This window comes from Nicotiana sylvestris, chromosome 1, assembly GCF_000393655.2.
Source record: "Nicotiana sylvestris chromosome 1, ASM39365v2, whole genome shotgun sequence".
Lineage (NCBI taxonomy): Eukaryota > Viridiplantae > Streptophyta > Magnoliopsida > Solanales > Solanaceae > Nicotiana > Nicotiana sylvestris.
Window position 1 is genome coordinate 118613152 of NC_091057.1, and position 19200 is coordinate 118632351.

At 39.8% G+C, this 19200-nt stretch overlaps 1 protein-coding gene across 5 annotated transcripts; it reads left to right on the plus strand.

Annotated features, from left to right (window-relative positions):
- The first annotated feature begins 138 nt into the window (after positions 1–138).
- Positions 139–5292, plus strand: LOC104245990 (uncharacterized protein At1g10890). Of its 5 annotated transcripts, none has more exons than XM_070167382.1 (5): positions 168–454; positions 757–1979; positions 2098–2313; positions 4118–4337; positions 4765–5292. In XM_070167382.1, exons 2-5 carry the CDS (start codon positions 1936–1938, stop codon positions 5029–5031), a joined length of 747 nt encoding a protein of 248 aa, XP_070023483.1. In that variant the 5' UTR covers positions 168–454; positions 757–1935; the 3' UTR covers positions 5032–5292. The 5 variants fall into 5 exon arrangements, 3 of the variants coding, with proteins under 3 accessions (XP_070023483.1, XP_009800013.1, XP_009800015.1); XM_009801711.2 differs by having other exon boundaries at positions 169–454; positions 757–946; XM_009801713.2 differs by lacking the exon at positions 168–454 and having other exon boundaries at positions 807–946; positions 1093–1979.
- The last annotated feature ends 13908 nt before the right edge of the window (positions 5293–19200 follow it).

Here is a 19200-nt window from a genome sequence, read left to right on the forward strand (position 1 = left end):
GAGTATTTTGTTATCCATTAAGACAAATCAACGAGGAAGAGAGTCATAATTCGTCTAGGTATTATACAAGTTCAATATTTTTCTTAATTTCTTTTAATTATGTTAAAAAAGAAAAGAAAAAAACAAACGATGTCGTTTTATATTTTTGGGTAATATTGGCCGCTCATCTCTTCCTCTGCAAGCGACACCATTCCTCCTCTCTCTGTATTTCCCGTGGGGTGCTGTGTACAACAAAGCTAAGCAATAACCCTCCTTTGGTATTTCTACCTTGAAATCAATCAATCGCTTAAAAACCAAAAGGAGAAAGGAAAAGAATTAGACCCAGAAAATTTCTCTGCCCTCACTCTCTCTTCTTCCTCTCTATCTATTCTTCACTTCATTCCACTTTTTAGGGTTTTATTCTATTTCAATCGTTATGCACCGGGGAAGATCTATCTTTTCGTTGTAGTAACAGGTAATTTTCAGCTTTCCATTTGTGCGAATAGTTGTTTATACCTTGTGTACAACTTTTAGCATATAACTTTTGATACTTATAGTTTTTCATTTGGTCTAAGGTTACACATGCTTTTGAAATTTTTTGGGCATGTGGGTTTTGATTCGTGTTCACTGTTTTTTGATTGGTGTAAAGTTATATGCTTTGTTTCTGAAATTGTTTTGGCCCCTGGGCTTGTAGTTTGTGGTGCTTGTTCTTTGTATACCCATTGGTATAAGAAATTGTTTAGAGCATATGGGTTTTGATTTAATTTATTGTTACAGGTGAATTTTTGTGTTCCATATAATTAGTTGAGGAAGAGATGGGTAGGGGTAGAGATAGGGATATTTCAAGGTCTAGATCGAGGTCGCCAGCACATAGAAGGAGATATTCACGGTCACCCTCGCCTGTGGCACGCAGACATAGCCGCAGAAGCCGGAGAGATAGAAGCAGATCACCTTATTCTAATAGCAGGTGATACCCATTTGCTTAAATTGATACATGGATTTGACTTATATGGATTTTGCCCTTGTGTTATATCTTTGATCTTTGTGTTTTTATGTACTTGGATTTGTTTTTATTATTCTAATAAAGCTCACGTTTTGCTGATTCAATTACAGTTTGTTCAGGTATTGTCTACGTGTTTGATTCTTGAAAAAGTATTGGTATTTATCTACCGTTTGTTGGATCGACTTGTGCGGTTGCTCAAAAATGAATTTAGGACTTCATAGTGACAGCATTGGTCTAAGCTGTGGCAGGATTGCTGATTGATCATTTTTGCTTGTATTTTAAAGACTTTAAGAGGAACTTCTAGTAATTGGTGCATTCAAATACCGCTGAGTTGTCCATCTACTATCTGGTCATGGATCAAATTCGAATGTTAATTCTTGTTTTTGGACAAAATGCCTTATTCTTCATTTCATGTATTCGATTCCCTTCATTGGATATCTAGCTCTGTTCCCAAGCAGAGAGATAGAGGGGTGCAAACTTGTTTCGTACTTCTGTTTCCAGTATCATCTTTGTTTTTGTTCAGATTGATATTTTCTCACCAAAGTTCACTAGCCTTCTATTATATGAGTTACCAGATGTCCACGAAAAAGTTATGTACTTGTCAAATTGAGTTGTTGCTGCTAGTAAGAGTTTTCAATACTTGTAATCACCATAATTGATATCCTTGTGGTTGTCTATGTATTATCTCATATCCTGATCTGGTGGTGTCGCTGTTCAGTTGCAAATTTAGTCCTCGGTCTTGCTGCCATCTGGAAATTGTCTACTATTCTGAAGATATGCATGATCCTAATGAGTAGAGTTAATAAATAGAAACCTAAATGAAATACCCGGTGCAAACTACGTTCTTCAATGAGGAATTAAAAGAAGTAATTGCTTCCCTTCATGGGAGGAAGCAGGTCATGGGTGCCGATGAGTGTCCATTGGTTGCTCAATTGTGATATTAGCAGTTCCCTATGATAAAAGATGGAGCTCGAGTATATTCTTTGCAATTCATGAGGTAACTGTACATGCTTTAGTATCTAACTGATTTGGAAGACGGGTTAGTATGTCTGTGGATTTTATGATTTCTGCTGCCAATATATGTTGTTGCTTAAATGTTAATCGTTGTTATACAGAAAACGGAGCCGTTCACTGTCCCCAAGGCGCCGCAAAAGTCGTTCTCCAGCCACCAGACGACATAAAAGTCGCTCTCCAAGGAACTATAGGAGACAAAAAAAAAGTAGGAGTATATCATTGTCTCCTATTGGTAAATCACCTGCTTCAAGTATCGGATCGAAAGAGCAAAAGGATCTCAGTGAAAAAATTAGAATTGAGGAAGAGGAAAAGAAAAGGTATAGCTGTATACATAATCTTTTCATTTTCTGCCCTTTCTATCTCTTTCTTATCTAGGAGTAAGCTATGCTTTTATTTTGAGAATCTACCTCTAGTTTTAAAGTTCTTTGATACACACTTCAACGTTGAATCATATACCTCCAGTTTCTGTACTGTTTTCCTGAAACCAATCATGAATAAATGGACAGTTTGTTTTGAAATGCTGACAGGAAAGACAATGATCCTTTAGTTTTCGACAATTATCCTTAACTGCTTACAGTGTGGACATGGATGGTTTTCCTGATTGGACCTAATGGACTGACCTTTGGACATTTATGACTCAGAATGTCATTCAGGTCCATAATTGAAAGATTTTTAGGGGCCTGCTAATAAGGTAGAGGATGGATTGGGTTGTGGAAATTGTGGTATTAACTCCCGCTGTTTAAGATGAGAGGATTTTTATTGTTATTGAAAGCTCAGCTCTAAAATAAATTTTGTCTTATGAGTCTTGAGTAGTAGATATTTGTAGAATGTGGTCTAATTTGCATTGTTGTTGTTTTAATTGTGTATCTACTGTTTAATGTAGCTAGATAGTTTAAAGCTTTTATGCTTTACAAGTTTACATTATTCACTTGCCTATCCATCTAATTCAACATAAAGGCAGTAACATTCCTCCTGGAGTAAAGAGTTTTAGTGAATCAACACCCCAAAAGGTGAAGATATAATATTAAGTACTGCTTGCCTGAGCTCTTTAGCTATGCCTAATGATCTGGGTTTCGTTACACTCTTCTTCTTGCCTTTTTATTTCTCATAATAGGGGGGGATGGCTATAGGATTGATGGAATTGAATCTGTCTATGTTGCAAGTGGATTGCAAATTGCTATTAGTACATGTTATAAGGCAATATAATGCAGTTGGATCAAGAAGCGAAATCAACATACAGCAAAGAGTGCTGCATGCAATAAGTTCTGCTTTTTAATTGGTTCTGTTGTTGCTAAACTAGTTATAACTGATAAAGAAAGAGAGAAGGCAACCTTGACATCTTTATCTTTGTTCAGTTATTCTGCCTTGCTGCTGGTCTTAGCTGTCCGTTATTACATCCACAGATGTGATAACTGCAAGGATAAATGTGATGCTACGTGTGTTTTGCTAAAACATGATATTTTCATACCCAGCCTTACAAAGTTAATAGGCAGGCATAATTATGAATGTACACGGTAATAAGAAACATTGACAAGATTTTGCTTCGGTCCTTCTGTAGTGTTAATTGATGATGGTACATAGCTATTTGCATCGAACCTCTTGTGGATTTCTCAGGCTTCTTTTTGTATCTGTTTCTGACTATTTAAGCTGACATGTTGACAATTTGGGTCATTTACTTGAGAAGTGGAAACTTTTCCTTTCACAATTCTACTTTTGCCGTAAGGCTTCATGTAATTTGGTGATTAGCTTTGTAACTGCCACAGGTTATTTGACATTCTTCTCCACAGGCTTATTTGAAGGAAGTTACTCCTATATTTCAACTTATTAATTTTGATGATCAATTGGGTGCCTCGTTTATCTACTGTTCACCAGTTTTGATTCTCATTTGTTTGGACAGAATTCAGGTAGAGGTATGCTATAAAGCAATAACATGTATATTTAGTACATATTGTCTACATGGAGGTCAGTCTGTTGTTCCTTTAGTTATAGATTACGGAGGAAAAAGGGCAATAATTTGCAGTCACTTTTTCCTTTATTTTATAAATCTGGGGAACATGAAAAGAGTCTTTGCTCTCTCCATCAGTGTTTATCCCATGTCTAATTTTTGTTCTTTATTCTCAGGCGTCAAGAGGAAGCAGAACTGAAATTAATAGAAGAAGAAACTGCAAAAAGAGTTGAAGAAGCAATTAAGAGAAAAGTTGATGATAGCTTGAACACGGAGGATATCAAGCTTGAAATCCGAAGGCGATTAGAAGAAGGTAGAAAGAAACTTGTCAATGAAGTTGCTGCTCAACTTGAAATAGAGAAGGAAGCTGCTCTTATTGAGGCAAAACAAAAGGAGGCAAGTTCTTTTTTGCTTAACATAGCTAGTTTCCCCCCTATGTCTTAGTCACGTTCTTTATATTAGCAATAGCATGTTTTGTGCCCTGGATAATAAATTGCATGATCTCAGAGTCATTGTTTCAATCATGTCTGTGCTTCTGAGATGATGTATAGATTTTCATCCTGTCATAAAAGGAAGTAGTGCACTTACTGTGATGGTTCTCATTCTGTCCATCATTAACTGCTATAATGTTTAGTCTGTAAAAAGAGTGGGCGGGGGCTGGGGAAGGCTGATGACCACATGATTTGACGCATTTGTTTTGGTGGCATAAATCATGGTTTTAGTTTTTCTGAATCTATACTTACTTGCTCGGCGGCGAACACTTTCTAATTGAAATTTAACCAATATTGGCAGTGAAAAGTGACGTTTTTTATTGTTCATGTAGGAACAAGCTCGAAAAGAGAAAGAAGAGTTGGAAAGAATGCTTGAAGAGAAGAGGCGAAAGGTGGAAGAATCTCAGAGAAGAGAAGCTTTGGAGCAGCAAATGAGGGAAGAGCAGCGTTATAGGGAACTGGAAGAGCTTCAAAGACAGAAAGAAGAGGCTATGCGAAGGAAGAAACAGGAGGAGGAGGAAGAGCGTGCAAAGCAGATGACATTGTTGGGCAAGAACAAATCCAGGCCTAAGTTGTCATTTGCATTGGGTTTGAAATGATTAATGACTTTGCCTTGTCATTTTTTTAATTATGGTCATGATTTTGTTGTTTCATCAAAGCATTGGTTTTTCATTAGAGGTCCGGAAACCAAGTTTTGTTGGATAATTCCTTTTTCCTTTTCTTTATGTTCCTCTATTTTTCTGTAGTCTGGAGTACTTGCATGAGTATTTCCTTTCTTGTAGTTAGCTGATCAATGTATTGCCTTAAACTGATGTAATCTGAGGGCGTAATATTTAGCAAATTTTGATATTGTTGTAGTAGTTACCTAGTGCCTAGTGGGCTGGTTGGCTGCGCGTGTTCAGTGTCTTTCCTTATTTGCCGAAGTTTTTGTAATACAGGTAATAGAAAAGGGAAAGAAATTGCGTGAAGATTTGCTGGGAGACTATATTTGTAGATGTTGATTTTTGACTGTATAAAATGTTCTGTGCTCGATATCATGGTGGATGATCAAAAGCATAAATACAAGGTGTTTTGTGCTAACAATAGGGGTTTGGTTGATCTAAGAAGTGGGTGAAACTCATGGGAGATCAAGAAATTTCTGCAGAGATAAAAAAAAAAGGCTTAGTGATCTCTTCTCATATTTCTAATCCTTTACGAATAGAGGTATTGGTATTTGTGCTGCTGGAAGATTGTAAGCATTCGGTAGAATAGTTGAGGTGGGTAAACTGCTCGGAACACCATGTTATTCATAGCCGAAAACTGCTAAGATTCATTGGCAAGAATGCGAGCTACCAATAGCATGAATAAGATTGGAATAATTAGGCCTCTTTCTGCAGCTAAAGCCCTTATACATTGGATTAGGGGTGTCAAATGGGTGGATTGGGTTAATTTTGGGCGGATCAAAATGGCGGAGTCAATAAATGGGCAAGTCAATGACCATCCAAAAGTTACTTGGATTGAGATAGGCTAGCTCGATCTGCCCGACTCTTATCAAACTTTAATTAGTCTGTGTTGTTTTCTTATGAATTTTTAATTATTAAATAAGACGTTCTTTTGTTATGATCATATATAATATATCAAACAGAAAATAATTATTTTAAGATATTTTAGCTAAGTTACTTATGAATCAATTTGCGCTAAAAAACAGCCCAAGTTTAAATGATTGAAATGGAATAGGTCAAGATGAGTCGAGTTCAATAAATGGACGAAGGCTAGTTACCTGCCCAACCTTGGACGAGTTGGACAGGTCAAATAGGTTTGGACTCAAATTGCCACCCTTAACTTAAGACATAAGTTGATCTAGTCGATAAGAGCAAAGGATGGTCTCCTTCCCCTAAGAAAATTTAGGGAAATTTGCATGTATACCCAGTTTTTGGGTCACCTTTTAACCTATACCTGCTTTGCAAAAAACAATTACAGGCGTACCCACTTTTCAGGTAACTTCAGACATACGGGCCTGAAGTAGCAAAAACTTATGTCTGAAGTTTGAACTTCAGAATGTTTTGTCTGAAGTGTAGCCTTATCAAAGCAAAACTTCAAATATTTTTGCCTGAAGTTTGGCCTGACTTGCAAAGGAAATCAAGCAAACTTCAGTTCATAGAGCAATGACAAACTTCAGTTCAATAAAACTACAACATGTTTTGGCTGAAATTTTTGTTTTGTAATTACTGAACTTCAGCATTCTAGGAGCTGAAGTTTGTTTAGTATCTGCTGAACTTCAGCATTTGTTTAATATTTGCTGCAGTTGTATTTGCTGAACTTCGGCATTCTAGGATCTGTTTGTTTATATTTGCTCAACTTCATTATTCTTAGAGCTACCTGTATATGATAATTCAAATTTAGTAGATTATTCAAAACTACTTTTTGCATTATCAAGTTCCTTGTTAATCTTTTAAATATAGATTCTTGTAGGATTCTCTGCTTCTATTTAGAGGAAAAATGTTTGGCGTAATATTTTCTTACATTACAAATTTCTTTTTTGGTTGGAAAAAAGTGGATCCATTAATAGATTACCAGAATTCTCTCAAACTTCTCTCTGCAGTCAAGGTACTTTTCTCTACTATATATTTTCATCATCGAAAGTTTGATTGTGGTTTACATGCTTTTTGATGGTACCATAGAACTTCTCCTACTGCGAATAATGAATACTGGGGCTTGACAACTAAATTGAGGACTATCTGTACACACAAAGAATGATGGATTAGAATGTGTTTTTGATGTGCCTGAATAATAATAATAATATCATCTAGAGGAAAGAATAATATCACCCGAAGAAGAAGAAGGAGGAGAAGGAGGAGGAGAAGAAGAAAAAGAAAAAGGAGGAGAAGTAGAAAGAGGCATGAAGTTATTTAATAAGTGGGTACAAATTAAAAAAAATTTAAAAAGTGAATATAGGTTAAAAGGGGGCGACCAAATAAGGTGTCCCGTGCAATTTTTACAAAAAATTATACAATGGAAGGGTTCTTGTACAAATAGTTGAAAAGTGTTATAAATATATTATATTATGGATGTTCATTTAGTACCCCGTTGTAAATAAGCTTCTTGAAGAAGCTTATTCATATGGGATTCCGCCGTAAATATGTTTATCTATTTAGTACTCTATTGGAAAGCCTCCTGGAGAAGCTTATCACTTCGGTACCCGGTTATGGATAAACATTACCACCGATAAAAGATTATCCATATTTGTTATAATAAGTTTATCCTTTCGATACTCCGTTATGGATAAACATTACTCCCGGTAGAAGATTATCCATACTGGGTATAATAAGCTTATCATTTCGATACTCTGTTATGGATAAATATTACCCCCGGTAGAAGATTATCCATACCGGGTACAATGAGCTTATTCTTTCAGTACTCCGTTATGGATAAACATTACCCCCAGTAGAAGATTATCTATACCTGGTAGCTTATCCTTTCAGTACTCCATTATGGATAATCATTACCCCTAGTAGAAGATTATCTATACTGGGTACAATGAGCTTATCCATTCAGTACTCTATTATGGATAACCATTGCTCTCAGTAGAAGATTATCCATATCTGGTATAGTAGCAGCTTACACAACAGCTTGCAGTAGCAGCTTACACAACAACTTCCTTTCTTCTATAAATAGAAGAGATTTCAGTTCATTATGTAAATTAGTTTGAATTCGAATAATATATAAATTTTTCTATACGTGTCTTTACTTGACAGTCTTTATTTTATAATAAAAAAAAGGTTTTTATCTATTTTAATTGAGTTAGTGTATAGCTTTTTTTACGAGAGTAGGGCAATGAAAAAACAACACGAAAAAAAAAAAATATGACAGAAAGATTGAAATATGAAAAAAAAAGAAAGTGTGCAGTCGTTTTCTATAGTGCCTCAACATGAGATGGTATTGTAAAACAAGTTTAAATTGACTTATATAAAGGAAATGGTTCTACATGTAAGTGTTAAAATTCACGATGTTTTAAGTTAAGTCCACTGTTCATTTTTTTAACATTGTTTACCTCGAAAAATGTGAGTAACAATTAAAGATATTTTTGTGGTTTAAAGATACGTGATATATTTTAATATTAGTGATTAAACAAGTAATATTGAGCTTATATAAGAAGAAATAATAAACCAAATCAATATCGTTGAAACAGTAGGGGGCCTCGAGCTCGTCTATCCAGGGACCTCGAGTCAGCTAAGACCAATAAAATATGAACAATAAAGTAAAGGTAATAAAGTTGAAGAGTAATTGCTGAGCACGTTAAACAAGAGAAGAATAAAAATGTTCTATTGTTGTAAAATGATCTGATGCTTACAGAATGATTGGGGTCCCCTTTATATAGGAGGAGAAAACCCCAATATAGTACCTTGCTCATAAAGGTAAAGAATCCTATTGGTACAGGTGTATAATGGTCTGGTACGAACCTGTACTATTTCGTACAACCCTTATACTATAATTAATGCCCATATCCACGTGTCCTTGAGAAATTCCCGCTCTTTCTTGATTGACTTCGAAATTATGCTGTCCTCGATGCAGGCCGTGTCAGGCCTTTGATTAGCTTTCTCGAGGTAGGTGTCCCTTAACCAAATCTTCCCCACACCTCGAGTCTCCCGGACTCGAGCCTATAGCCCGATTTAAGACTTTAAAATCATACTCCTCGATTTTGACTGTATACAGATAGTCCCCACATTTCTTAGAATGAAATGATATGAAACGATTCGAACCTCGATTTTCCCGAGCCCCTAGCGATGACGTCATGCTCGTGACATAGGCATTTGAAGAGATCGAAGCGCCCCATCGGTTTGTCTCCCCAGAAGCATTGAATGTGCCGTCGGTTCATTTCCCCAAAAACATTGAATGCGCCGTCGGTTTTGTCGTTGTCTCTCTATAAATAAGGGGTTACTTGGCTGAACAAACTATACTCATTCCTTCTTCATCAACTTTTAGCCCTTTCCCTTCTCTATCTCTTCCTCTAATCCCCTATATTTATGGTTCAAACCTGTGACCACAAGGTCATATGACAGCAATTTTACCAGTCGTCGTGGCTCCCATTTTTCAAAGTTTTACCCCACCATGTGGGATTATACTGGGTTATTGTTGTTGGCTCGAGATAACGAGAGATGGGTACCGAATTCTTCCCATATCAGAATATATGTGAACTTTATACTGCTACTCATCTATCTTAACTTCAACCTGGTGTGACACTTCGTTCTGTTTGCTTTCCGTAGAATGAGGTGGCACTATCATCTACTAACTTTTGCATCCCACACCGGTACAACGTCTCAAGAAGTGGCTTCATAATAGTTGTGCTGACAAGGCGCATACTCGCCAAGTTTTTCACCTTGCCACAATTTCCTCTGAAGATCGAAATGGAGTCCCTGAGGAGGAGGTTCCCGAAGATGTCACTCTCGAGGATATTCTCCCTAAAGTAGATTAGATTCTTGGCTTTTTGTTTTTGCTTCTTTGTTTCTGTGTAAGGGCCCCTCGTGGGTTTTGTAAACATCTTTTGTCAATATAAGAATTTCTCCATTTTATCTTCGATTTGTGTGGAATTCCGTTATGCCTTCGTTTATGAAAAATCCGAGTGTATAACTCTAATGATTAGTCCGAATACTGGACCAGGAACATAATAAACCCTTAGGTTTTAATTGACTAACACCTCTTAAGGTTCTTTGTTAATCCTCGAGCTAATCTTAGATTGATTCGATGCGAGCTCGAGACGCTAGGGCTCCTGAGTCCGAGTTGAGTGAGAGCAAGGTCTTGAATTTGAAATAAATTTACCTCTTTTAGGCTTCGTAGATGGCCCCCGAGTGAGAATTTTCTCGAACTCGGGTAGCCCTTGGGCTTAATAATCGAACGATTATTTGCTCGAACTCAAAATAAAGTTAGCCCTTAGGCTGCATAGGTAGTCCCCGAGTGAGAATTCTCTCGAGCTCAGGTAGCCCTTGGGCTTAGTAATCGAGTGAATACTTTCACGAACTCGGAATGAAATTAGCCCTTAGGCTGCACATGTAGTCCCCGAGTGAGAATTCTCTCGAGTTCGGGTAGCCCTTGGGCTTAGTAATCGAGTGGGTATTTTCCCGAACTCGATTTGTAGGCTATCCTTAACGATTTTCAACAAATTAATTTTCGATGCCTCGGTCCTGATGCCAATATCATGACATAAGCGGTTGAAGTGACTGAAAGTCACTTTTTGTACGATTCCCAAAATCATTAATTGGAGGCATCTGAAGGTTGGCCTTTTGGCTTCCTTAGCACTCTTTATAAATAGATAGATCCCACAACCTTACAAACTTTATTCCCATGTTGCTTTCAAAGTCCCACTTAGCCTTTTTCAATTTCCTTGGGCTATCCCATCTCTTTTCTAACAACACTTTTCATTTTTTCGGATCTACCACATAGTGATGGCTAAAACTTCCAAATCTGTTCCTCAAAAGGAAAAAGCTCCTTCATCTTCTCGATTGACTAAGGGTAAACCGGTAGTGCCACCTCGTATCGAGGAATGCATCCCCCTGCCATGTGAGATAACATCCGATTTCAAAATCGAAAAACCTGTTTCTACATCAGGCCGATGCGAGCCCATGTCTCAATATATTTGCTTGGTGACCAAGGCCGAGATCGAGAAAGTAGAGGAGGATTGCAAATGGGACAATAAGAAAATAGTGATTCCTTCATTTGAGGAGGATATTACTACTTTTAAGGTAGGGTACTTAAGCGTATATACTTACCCGTTTACGTTGGGCCCTGCAATTCCAACTCAAGGTCCCATAGACCCAGTTATCCTCGATTTTTGCCAAAGATACCGATTGATGCTCGGCAAAATCTACCCCTCCTTCTGGCGAATTATTTACTTAATCAGATTCTTTTCGAACCAAATCGAGGGGATGTCCTTTACCCTCGATCATTTGACCAGACTATACAGTCCCTGACTTTATCGTGGGGATTGATAAAATTGCAACGCCGATCCTTAAAATCTCTGTTCGTTTGTATCGACGAGGACAAAGACCGCATATAGATGATTCGGTTTGTTCGAGTCAAGACCTCCGATCTGATTCCTGCTGATTGGATGTCGTTCCCCGAAGAGTGGAACATGATACGTGAGTATCCCCTGCTTTCTTTTCTTTTCCCAGACTTTGCATTTTTTCTTCGATCAGACCTCTTTACAATGGCATAGCCGCTACTTGGTTTCCCGGTGGGGTCCCAGACTTCGAGTGCTGGGTTCGAAAGCTAGCCTCTGCCTCCTCTTACTCAGAACGTTGCTGGCAAAATTTGGCCAAGGGTCGATGGGAGGCCAAAAATCACGGTGAGTTCTCTCGTTTGTTTTCCTGCACTTCCGTTATGGGATACTTACCTCGGCTTCATGTAGGTCTTAGAGACACTGTTGAGTTGAGGCCGGCCTCGGCTGATAAAGTGGAGGTTCCGAAGCCTTCTAAAGAAAGAAAGAGGAGAAGAAAGACGTCTGAGAATCCTCCAAAGCCAAAGAAAAGATTGGCTCAGAAGCCTAAGGCCGATACAACGGCCTTATACTCGAAAATGGCCCAACGCCTTCGGGACCAGGAGTAAGAAGAAGATGGCGATTGTCTGTAGATAAATCGTAAGAGAAAGAATGCAGATGCTTCGAAGCCTATCGAGCCGGTGGCGGTTGATGAGACCCATTCTAGAGCTGAAGAAATCTCCGAAGGGAGTTCAAACAAAGTCCCCGAACCATTGTCCAGAAAGAAGGCTCCTCATTTAGGGGATCATTACAAGGGCGAGGCGGAACATCCTAACCCCGAGTCTCTCCAAATAAAAGAAAATGCCCCGAGTGGATCACTCAAGGTGATCAACGTGGATGATTCTCCCCTTGGCCCCAAGTTCTCTGAGGGGCAAATCCAGGAGGTTGTGAATATGAGATCTTCTGGAGTGAAAGTAAGCCATGAAGGGAATGACATCTTTCAATTATGCCTCACAGGGCTTGAAGACGGCCCTGACCCATATGCTTTCTTCATTTTTGAACAAGTAAGTTTTCTATTTTTTATGCCTGCGCCGTTGTTTTAGCTATTCTGAATGTTCTTTCCTCCCTCTTTATGAAGGCTGTGGTGCTCCATAAAAGGGCATTCTCCATGTCCCAAGATTAGCTTGCTCTGTGCGAGGCCAAGCTTAAGAAGACTTTGGAGGAGAGGGACGCCGTCAAAGCCTTATATGCTAAAAAAGAGTTGGAGATCCACAATCTCCGAGTTGATTTGATGCAGGCATGCCAAGGATGGGCCGAGTACGTTGAAAAGGTAACACAACTCTCGAGGGTTTGCTATGCACCGGTTTATATTGGCGACTGATATTTTTAACTTCGCAGTTTCAGCAAAAGACCGACTTATAGGCGCAACTTCGGGATGAGCTTAAGATGAAAGAAAACGAGACCCAAGGGTTGAGGCAAGGTATAGACAATCTCGCCTCTGAGAAGGAAACTTTAAGAGAGTAGTTAGCTTTGCTCGAATGCCAGCTTCGAAGCACAAAAGAGGAGAGCCAAGTTCGGGACCTCAAGATCGAGGAGCTTAAAGTCAAATCTGCTACTGAGTTGGCCAAGGCTGAATTTGATGATACGACAATTATGGCTTCATATCGAGCCGATGCCGAGGCAGCTAATGCTTGGCCAAGGGAGATATCTTCTACTGCGGAGGTTAAATTAGCAAGTGCCCTCGACCATGCTAGACGATAATCCCGGAGGATGACCCTCGAGGAGATACATGCCTGCGACTTCGACCTTTCGGTCGATATTGAAGCGGAGAAGATTTTGGAAGAAGAGGCGGCCGCTCTACTTATCGATAATGATGATTCAGCCAGCGCCTCTAAGGGTGAAAGAGACGAGGATGAATCCACGGAGGATGGGGCTCCGCAAGATGAGATTCCTAAAGATGCAGCTGCTAAGGGTGTGGCCCCGAAGTAGTTTTTAAGTTACTTTATTTTGTTTTCTTGCAAGCCTCCCTTGTGTAAATATCATCTTTTGAAAATATGAGAGGAAATTTTATCTTGTCTTTGGCTAGTGCATGGCCTGTATTCAACATTGCCTTTATTTATGGAAAACTTCATTTGAATGACTGGTTCGAGGATTGGTTCGGGGTATTATAAACCCTTAGATCTTTACAATAATTTTTGAGCCGAGCTTAAATCAACTCGTTGTAGGCTTGGGGTACTGTGAATCTCGAGTCCGAATCGAAATGAAAGTGGAGTCTCGAACTACAAGTTTTAGGCCCTTAAACCTTTCGAAGTTGGCCCTTAGGGTCTTTTAAGATTGGTCCTTAGGCTCTTATATATCGGCCCTTAGGCTCTTATATATCGACCCTTAGGCTCTTTAAGTTGGGCCGATTCGTCCTCTTAGAAAGGCTATATAATTTTTCCCTCATTTCGGCTTAAAAGACTTGGTGAAAATTTGATTATGCCTTACCATGTCTTTTTTGCACCCGTAGGTTTTTCGAGGGTTCAATAAATCAGAACCTTATTAGTGATTTATTTGTGTAACCACAATCGAAAACACCTCTTTAAGTGTTTCCAAGGGTCGATGTTATCGAAACCATTGGAATTTTCGAGGGCTAAATTTATTGAAGCCTTTTGTATTTTGCTTTTGCCGAGGGTAGCCTGATTTAACCGGTTTTTACAAAGTGTTTGAAGGCCTTTTAATTTATAGCGGAAGTCAGACGTCTCCGAGCCATATTATTTGGCCGTAGCCTTTATATGACCACAGTCTTTATGTGGCCGTAGCCTTTGGGTATGCCATTTGGACTTGTTCCCCGATAACGTTTCAAACTTGTTCGAGAAGTTAAACCTTAAGAATATTGGCCTTGGCCTTTGTTTCGAAGGGGTGCCTCTTTGAGGTCTTGTTAATTCGAATTTTGAGTGACTCTTTGAGGTCTTATTAATTTGGATTTAGACTGCAATCCCCGAGTATTCGGGGTGCTTCTATGTTTTGGCTTTTAAGCCGTCTCCCGTAGGATTGTAAGTTTAGAGTTTGTATGAAACACAAGGTATTTTTGATATAACCTGAGTGATTCTTTAAATAGTCGATATATGCATACATGTTCTGCTACCGACGCTCAACTATTCTATATGGACATGGTTCATTTGACCATTTGGCCCATTACAAAGTTCCCCTATCGAAGCCCTCTTAGACGTGAAATATCTTTCCCAAAAAATGTAGCCTCCGAGGGTGATGCCCCCCCAGTATTCGAGGTTGATTGAAAAGAAGCCTTGAATACTTATTGGCCGTTCCTCGGGTAGCATATAAGTGTTGCCTCGTTAAAAACATTGCCGGTAAAACCTATTTGGGACAAAATCTGAGCTAAGGATAAAAGAGTGCAATGCATGTTTTATGACATACGGCCTTTGTGCAGGAAGGGGTATTGTCGAGATCACGAGTCTTTGAGAGCTTCCACCATGTCGAGCCGTCAAATCCTTTATCAACGATTTCGAGGTCTTGCTATCCGCGACCATGGCTTCTCCAAGAACCATGACCCTGGTCGAGGATGAGCTTGATGACCCGCTTGATACTACGAATGCCGAGAAACTCAGCCGCATCAACTCTGAGGGAACACTTCTCTAGGTTAAGCTTTGTGTCGTATTTCCCCGAAGTGTTGATTATTTCTTGCAAATGAATTAAAGTGGTCCTCTGTGCACAGGGACTTATCCAGTCGTATCATCAATATAAACTTTAATTATTTTACCTATTTATTCTTCGAGCGGAATCCCTGTCATATTTAAATGGGGCAAAGCAATGCGATCTATATTATTAACACAAAACTAAATGAGTTTTATCCTGAGAGCGGGGATTAATCTCGTTCCCAGGTGTACCTTTCTTTTCGGCTGTTGGCTTGGTAGCACCGGGCTTTTTCAGAACAACGAGGGTTTGAGGATCTCGGGAATTCCTTTCTTCGCCTTTGATTACCTATTGTTCCGCTTCTGTCGAGGCTCTGAGTTGTGGCTGTTACTTAGCCACTTGTTTACCTTTGGAGGTCAATATCTCCGAGGACAGGAGTTTTGGTATCGGCACCACTTCCTCGATTGCAAACATCTCTTTTGCGGCATGCTATTCTCCGTGGGCTGTTTTCACTCCTTCCTCCGTCGGGAACTTCATCATCTGATGGAGAGTCGAAGGCACTGCCCTTATATTGTGTATTCAGTGCCTCCTGAGGAGTGCATTATACCTCATATCACCTTCGACGATATGGAACCTGGTGTCTTGTATGGTCCCAGCTACGTTTACAAGCAAGATAATTTCTCCCCTTGTTGTTTCGCTTGCCATGCTGAAGCCATTCCGCACCCGAGATGCAGGTATAGTCTAATCTTGCAGGCCGAGTTGTTTTTGTCCCTCGATCTGATTATATTCGCCAAGCTATCTAGATCCACTAAAACATGTTTAATTTGAATTTTACTCAAAATGATAGAGATTACCAGGGCGTCGTTGTGAGCCTGGGATACGTTTTATGCTTCCTTGTCACGAAATGATAGGGCGTCCTCGGGCACATAGCCCTGCGTCCATTTTTCCTTTGTGATGGACACTTTAGTGCATTTGAATGTAGGCCCCTATGGGACGTCATCTCCACCGATGATCATGTAAATGACATGTTGAGGTTTTTTGGGTTCATTCTTCCTATTTGCGCCTCTTTCTCGGAAATGGTTTTTGGCCCGGTCACTGAGAAATTCACGAAGGTGTCCTTCGTTGAATGGTCGAGCTACCTCCTCTCTAAGCTGTCTGCAATCCTCGGTCTTATGCCCGTGAGTACCATGGTACTTACATATTACGTTGGGGTTTCTCTGAGAAGGATCTGTCTGTATGGGCTTGGGCCATCTAGTGTCTTTAATTTTGCCAATGGCCGAGACGATACTTGAGGCGTTGACACTGCAGTTGTATTCTGATAATTTGGGGGCCTCCACTTGTCCCGTGAACCTGTCGGACCCAGTTTTGCCCATGAATCCCCGAGAGCTTTGGCCTTGATCTACTCTTCGATCACTCCGAGGTGCATTACGCCTTGAAATGTTCCTTCTGTCTTCGACGTACGATTAATACCTTTCCTTGTTGAATCTTAATCCTCGATCTGTGTCCCTTGGGGTCTTGGTTGCGAACATGTTTAGGTGAACTGAGCCCGAGGGAACTCCCAACTGGTCATCCTCGACCCTAATTTTTGACTTATACCGATTGTGCACATCCGACCATGTCACAGCTGGATACTCGACCAAGTTTTGCTTTAGCTGTCGAGATGCTATCAAGCTTCTTCCATTCAAACCTTGCATGAAGACCTGAACTACCCAGTCACCGGAGACCGGGGGTAATTCCATCCTTTCTATCTGAAATCGGGACACGAACTCTCTTAGCATTTCGTCGTCCCTTTGTTTTATCTTGAATTCGTTTGATTTTCTTGTGTCCACCTTTATGGCCCAGGCGTGCACTTTTACGAAGGCATCCACCAACATCGCAAATGAGTCAATGGAGTTAGGGGCTAAGTTATGATACCAGATCATAGCTCATTTTGATAACGTTTCCCCAAACTTCTTTAACAATACTGACTCGATTTCATCATCGTTCAAGTCATTTCCTTGATTCCACAAGTGTAAAAAGTAATATGTTTATTAGGGTCAGTCGTTCCATTGTACTTCGGTATATCGGTCATGCGAAACTTCTTAGGAATGGGCATCAGAGCCGCACTCGAGGGGAAAAGTTTTTGTATGAATTTTTTGGCATCTAGTCCCTTCAAAAATGGAGGTGCTCCCGGTATTTGTCCACCCGGGAGTAGTAAGTTTCCATCTTTTTATCGTTGTCTTATATCCTCTTTTCTCCTGACGCGATTCTTTTAGTCAGTTCCTCGAGCATTTTCATAATTATGGGGTCATTCCCCGAGCCGCTTTCATCGGGCCTTTCAAGAACAAGTTCGTGTTGTGTATTTACTTGTTCGGCGATGTTAGGAGTCCTGTTCCGACTCTGAATCTGAGCGATGGCAACTTGCTGAGCTTGCAGCATCTCAAATATTACCTAGAGGCTGACTCCCCCTTCTTCCAGTCCTGGTATTTCCTGGCCTCCAGCCTGGGCTCCCTTATGTCCATCCCTTACGGGGTTTGTGCCTGATTCCGTGTTTAGGGCGTTGTGGGAGCTGATGTTGTTAGTTTATATAAGTCCACCAAATAGTAGAGTACCTGGTCCTATATGAGATAATGCTAAGAATGCTATAGAAACTGAAAGTAAAGAAGACAAGGGATTTTAACGTGGAAAAATCCCACACAAGGGGATAAAAAAACCACGACCTACTCTTGTAGGATTTTAACTTCACTAACTTGCAATCTCCCTATTACGAGCCACTTTACAATAACCTTATTACAAAGACTTCAACTAAATTTTGATTCTCTCACCACAAGCCACTTTATAACTCTCCTAATTATAAAGGCTTTAAACTTATGACTATTCCTAGTCACAACATAAACTCAGAAGTTTACGGATTTTTGGTTTTTTCCTAAGACAAAGCTTCTAAGAAAGCAAACTAGGAAATACAATGAAGAGCAAATAACAAGATTACAACTCAACTATGGATGTACATAAACTCTTTTAGAAACTGATCCTTAGTGGAGTTGTCTTCTTGTTCTTGCCACACCAGTGACTTCAATGCCGGATAAACACTGTTATGCTTGAGAGAGTATCACTGAATGCACAAAGATGTTGTGCCTTGCACCAGGTTGTTATATCACAAAAGACATCACAATAGATAGTGATGTCAATTCTTGGTACACGCTTCTTCCCAATGAGAAGTGACTGTTGTACTGTCTGTACAACCACTTCTGTGCGGTTGCGTTCTAGCTGGATAGTCGACTTGTACTTTTGTCAGAGAACACTAACGAACCAGGTCCTAGTTGTGTTCCTCTTCTGTAATAGTTGCGAGATGGTCACCTTCTGCTGCTACGTTCTAGTTGTACATTGACTTGTACTTCTATTAGTGAACCCTAAGGGACCAGGTCTATGTTGTGTTCCTCTTTATAATGATTGTGGATAGTCACTGACTTGTACTTGTGTCGGAGAACCCTAAGGGACTAGGTCACCTGGTCCCTGTTGTATTCCTCCCTATGGTCATTCATTCATTGCTGATTTTCAGACTTGGACCAGGTTAGTTGAAATGTATACTATGTGGGCCAGGTTCTCTATCGGTTCTTCACAACAAGTTTGTTAGATCATCAAAACATAAGAAGCATAAGGCAAAGACATTGAAAACCCATTGGATGTCAACCGGCTCCACGTTAGGCACTCCCTCCGGGTTCACGGGTGGTACACCGAGCCTTATGCCGCTATTTTCTCCTAGTCCCTCACTATCATGAGCAGGTGCATTTTGTGTGCTAGACATATTTTAACCTGAAATCGAGAAAACTTTGATAAGAAAAAGTGTGAAGAATAATGTGTGTTATCAGAAAACTAGCACTAAGGTTCCCCCTTAATCTCAGATCTCATTTTTTTGATTCCCCCTTAATCTCAGAATCTCAGAGCTCTCCTGAAATCTGATGTTCGGGAAACTACACAAAGTTCCTCCTGTAATATGATCTTCTCCCCCCTTTTGGCATCATTAAAAAGAGCACAAGCAGGTATTTAGCATAAAGAAGTCTAACACAGCTAGCTCATGCCACATATGTTCACACAACATGACAGAAAAAGAAGCTAGAGGAACACAACATTGTACAGGAAAAAAGGGGAGCTGTTTTATTAATATTTACAATGGACTGAGCAGAACATGAGCAGTAATGGTGAATAC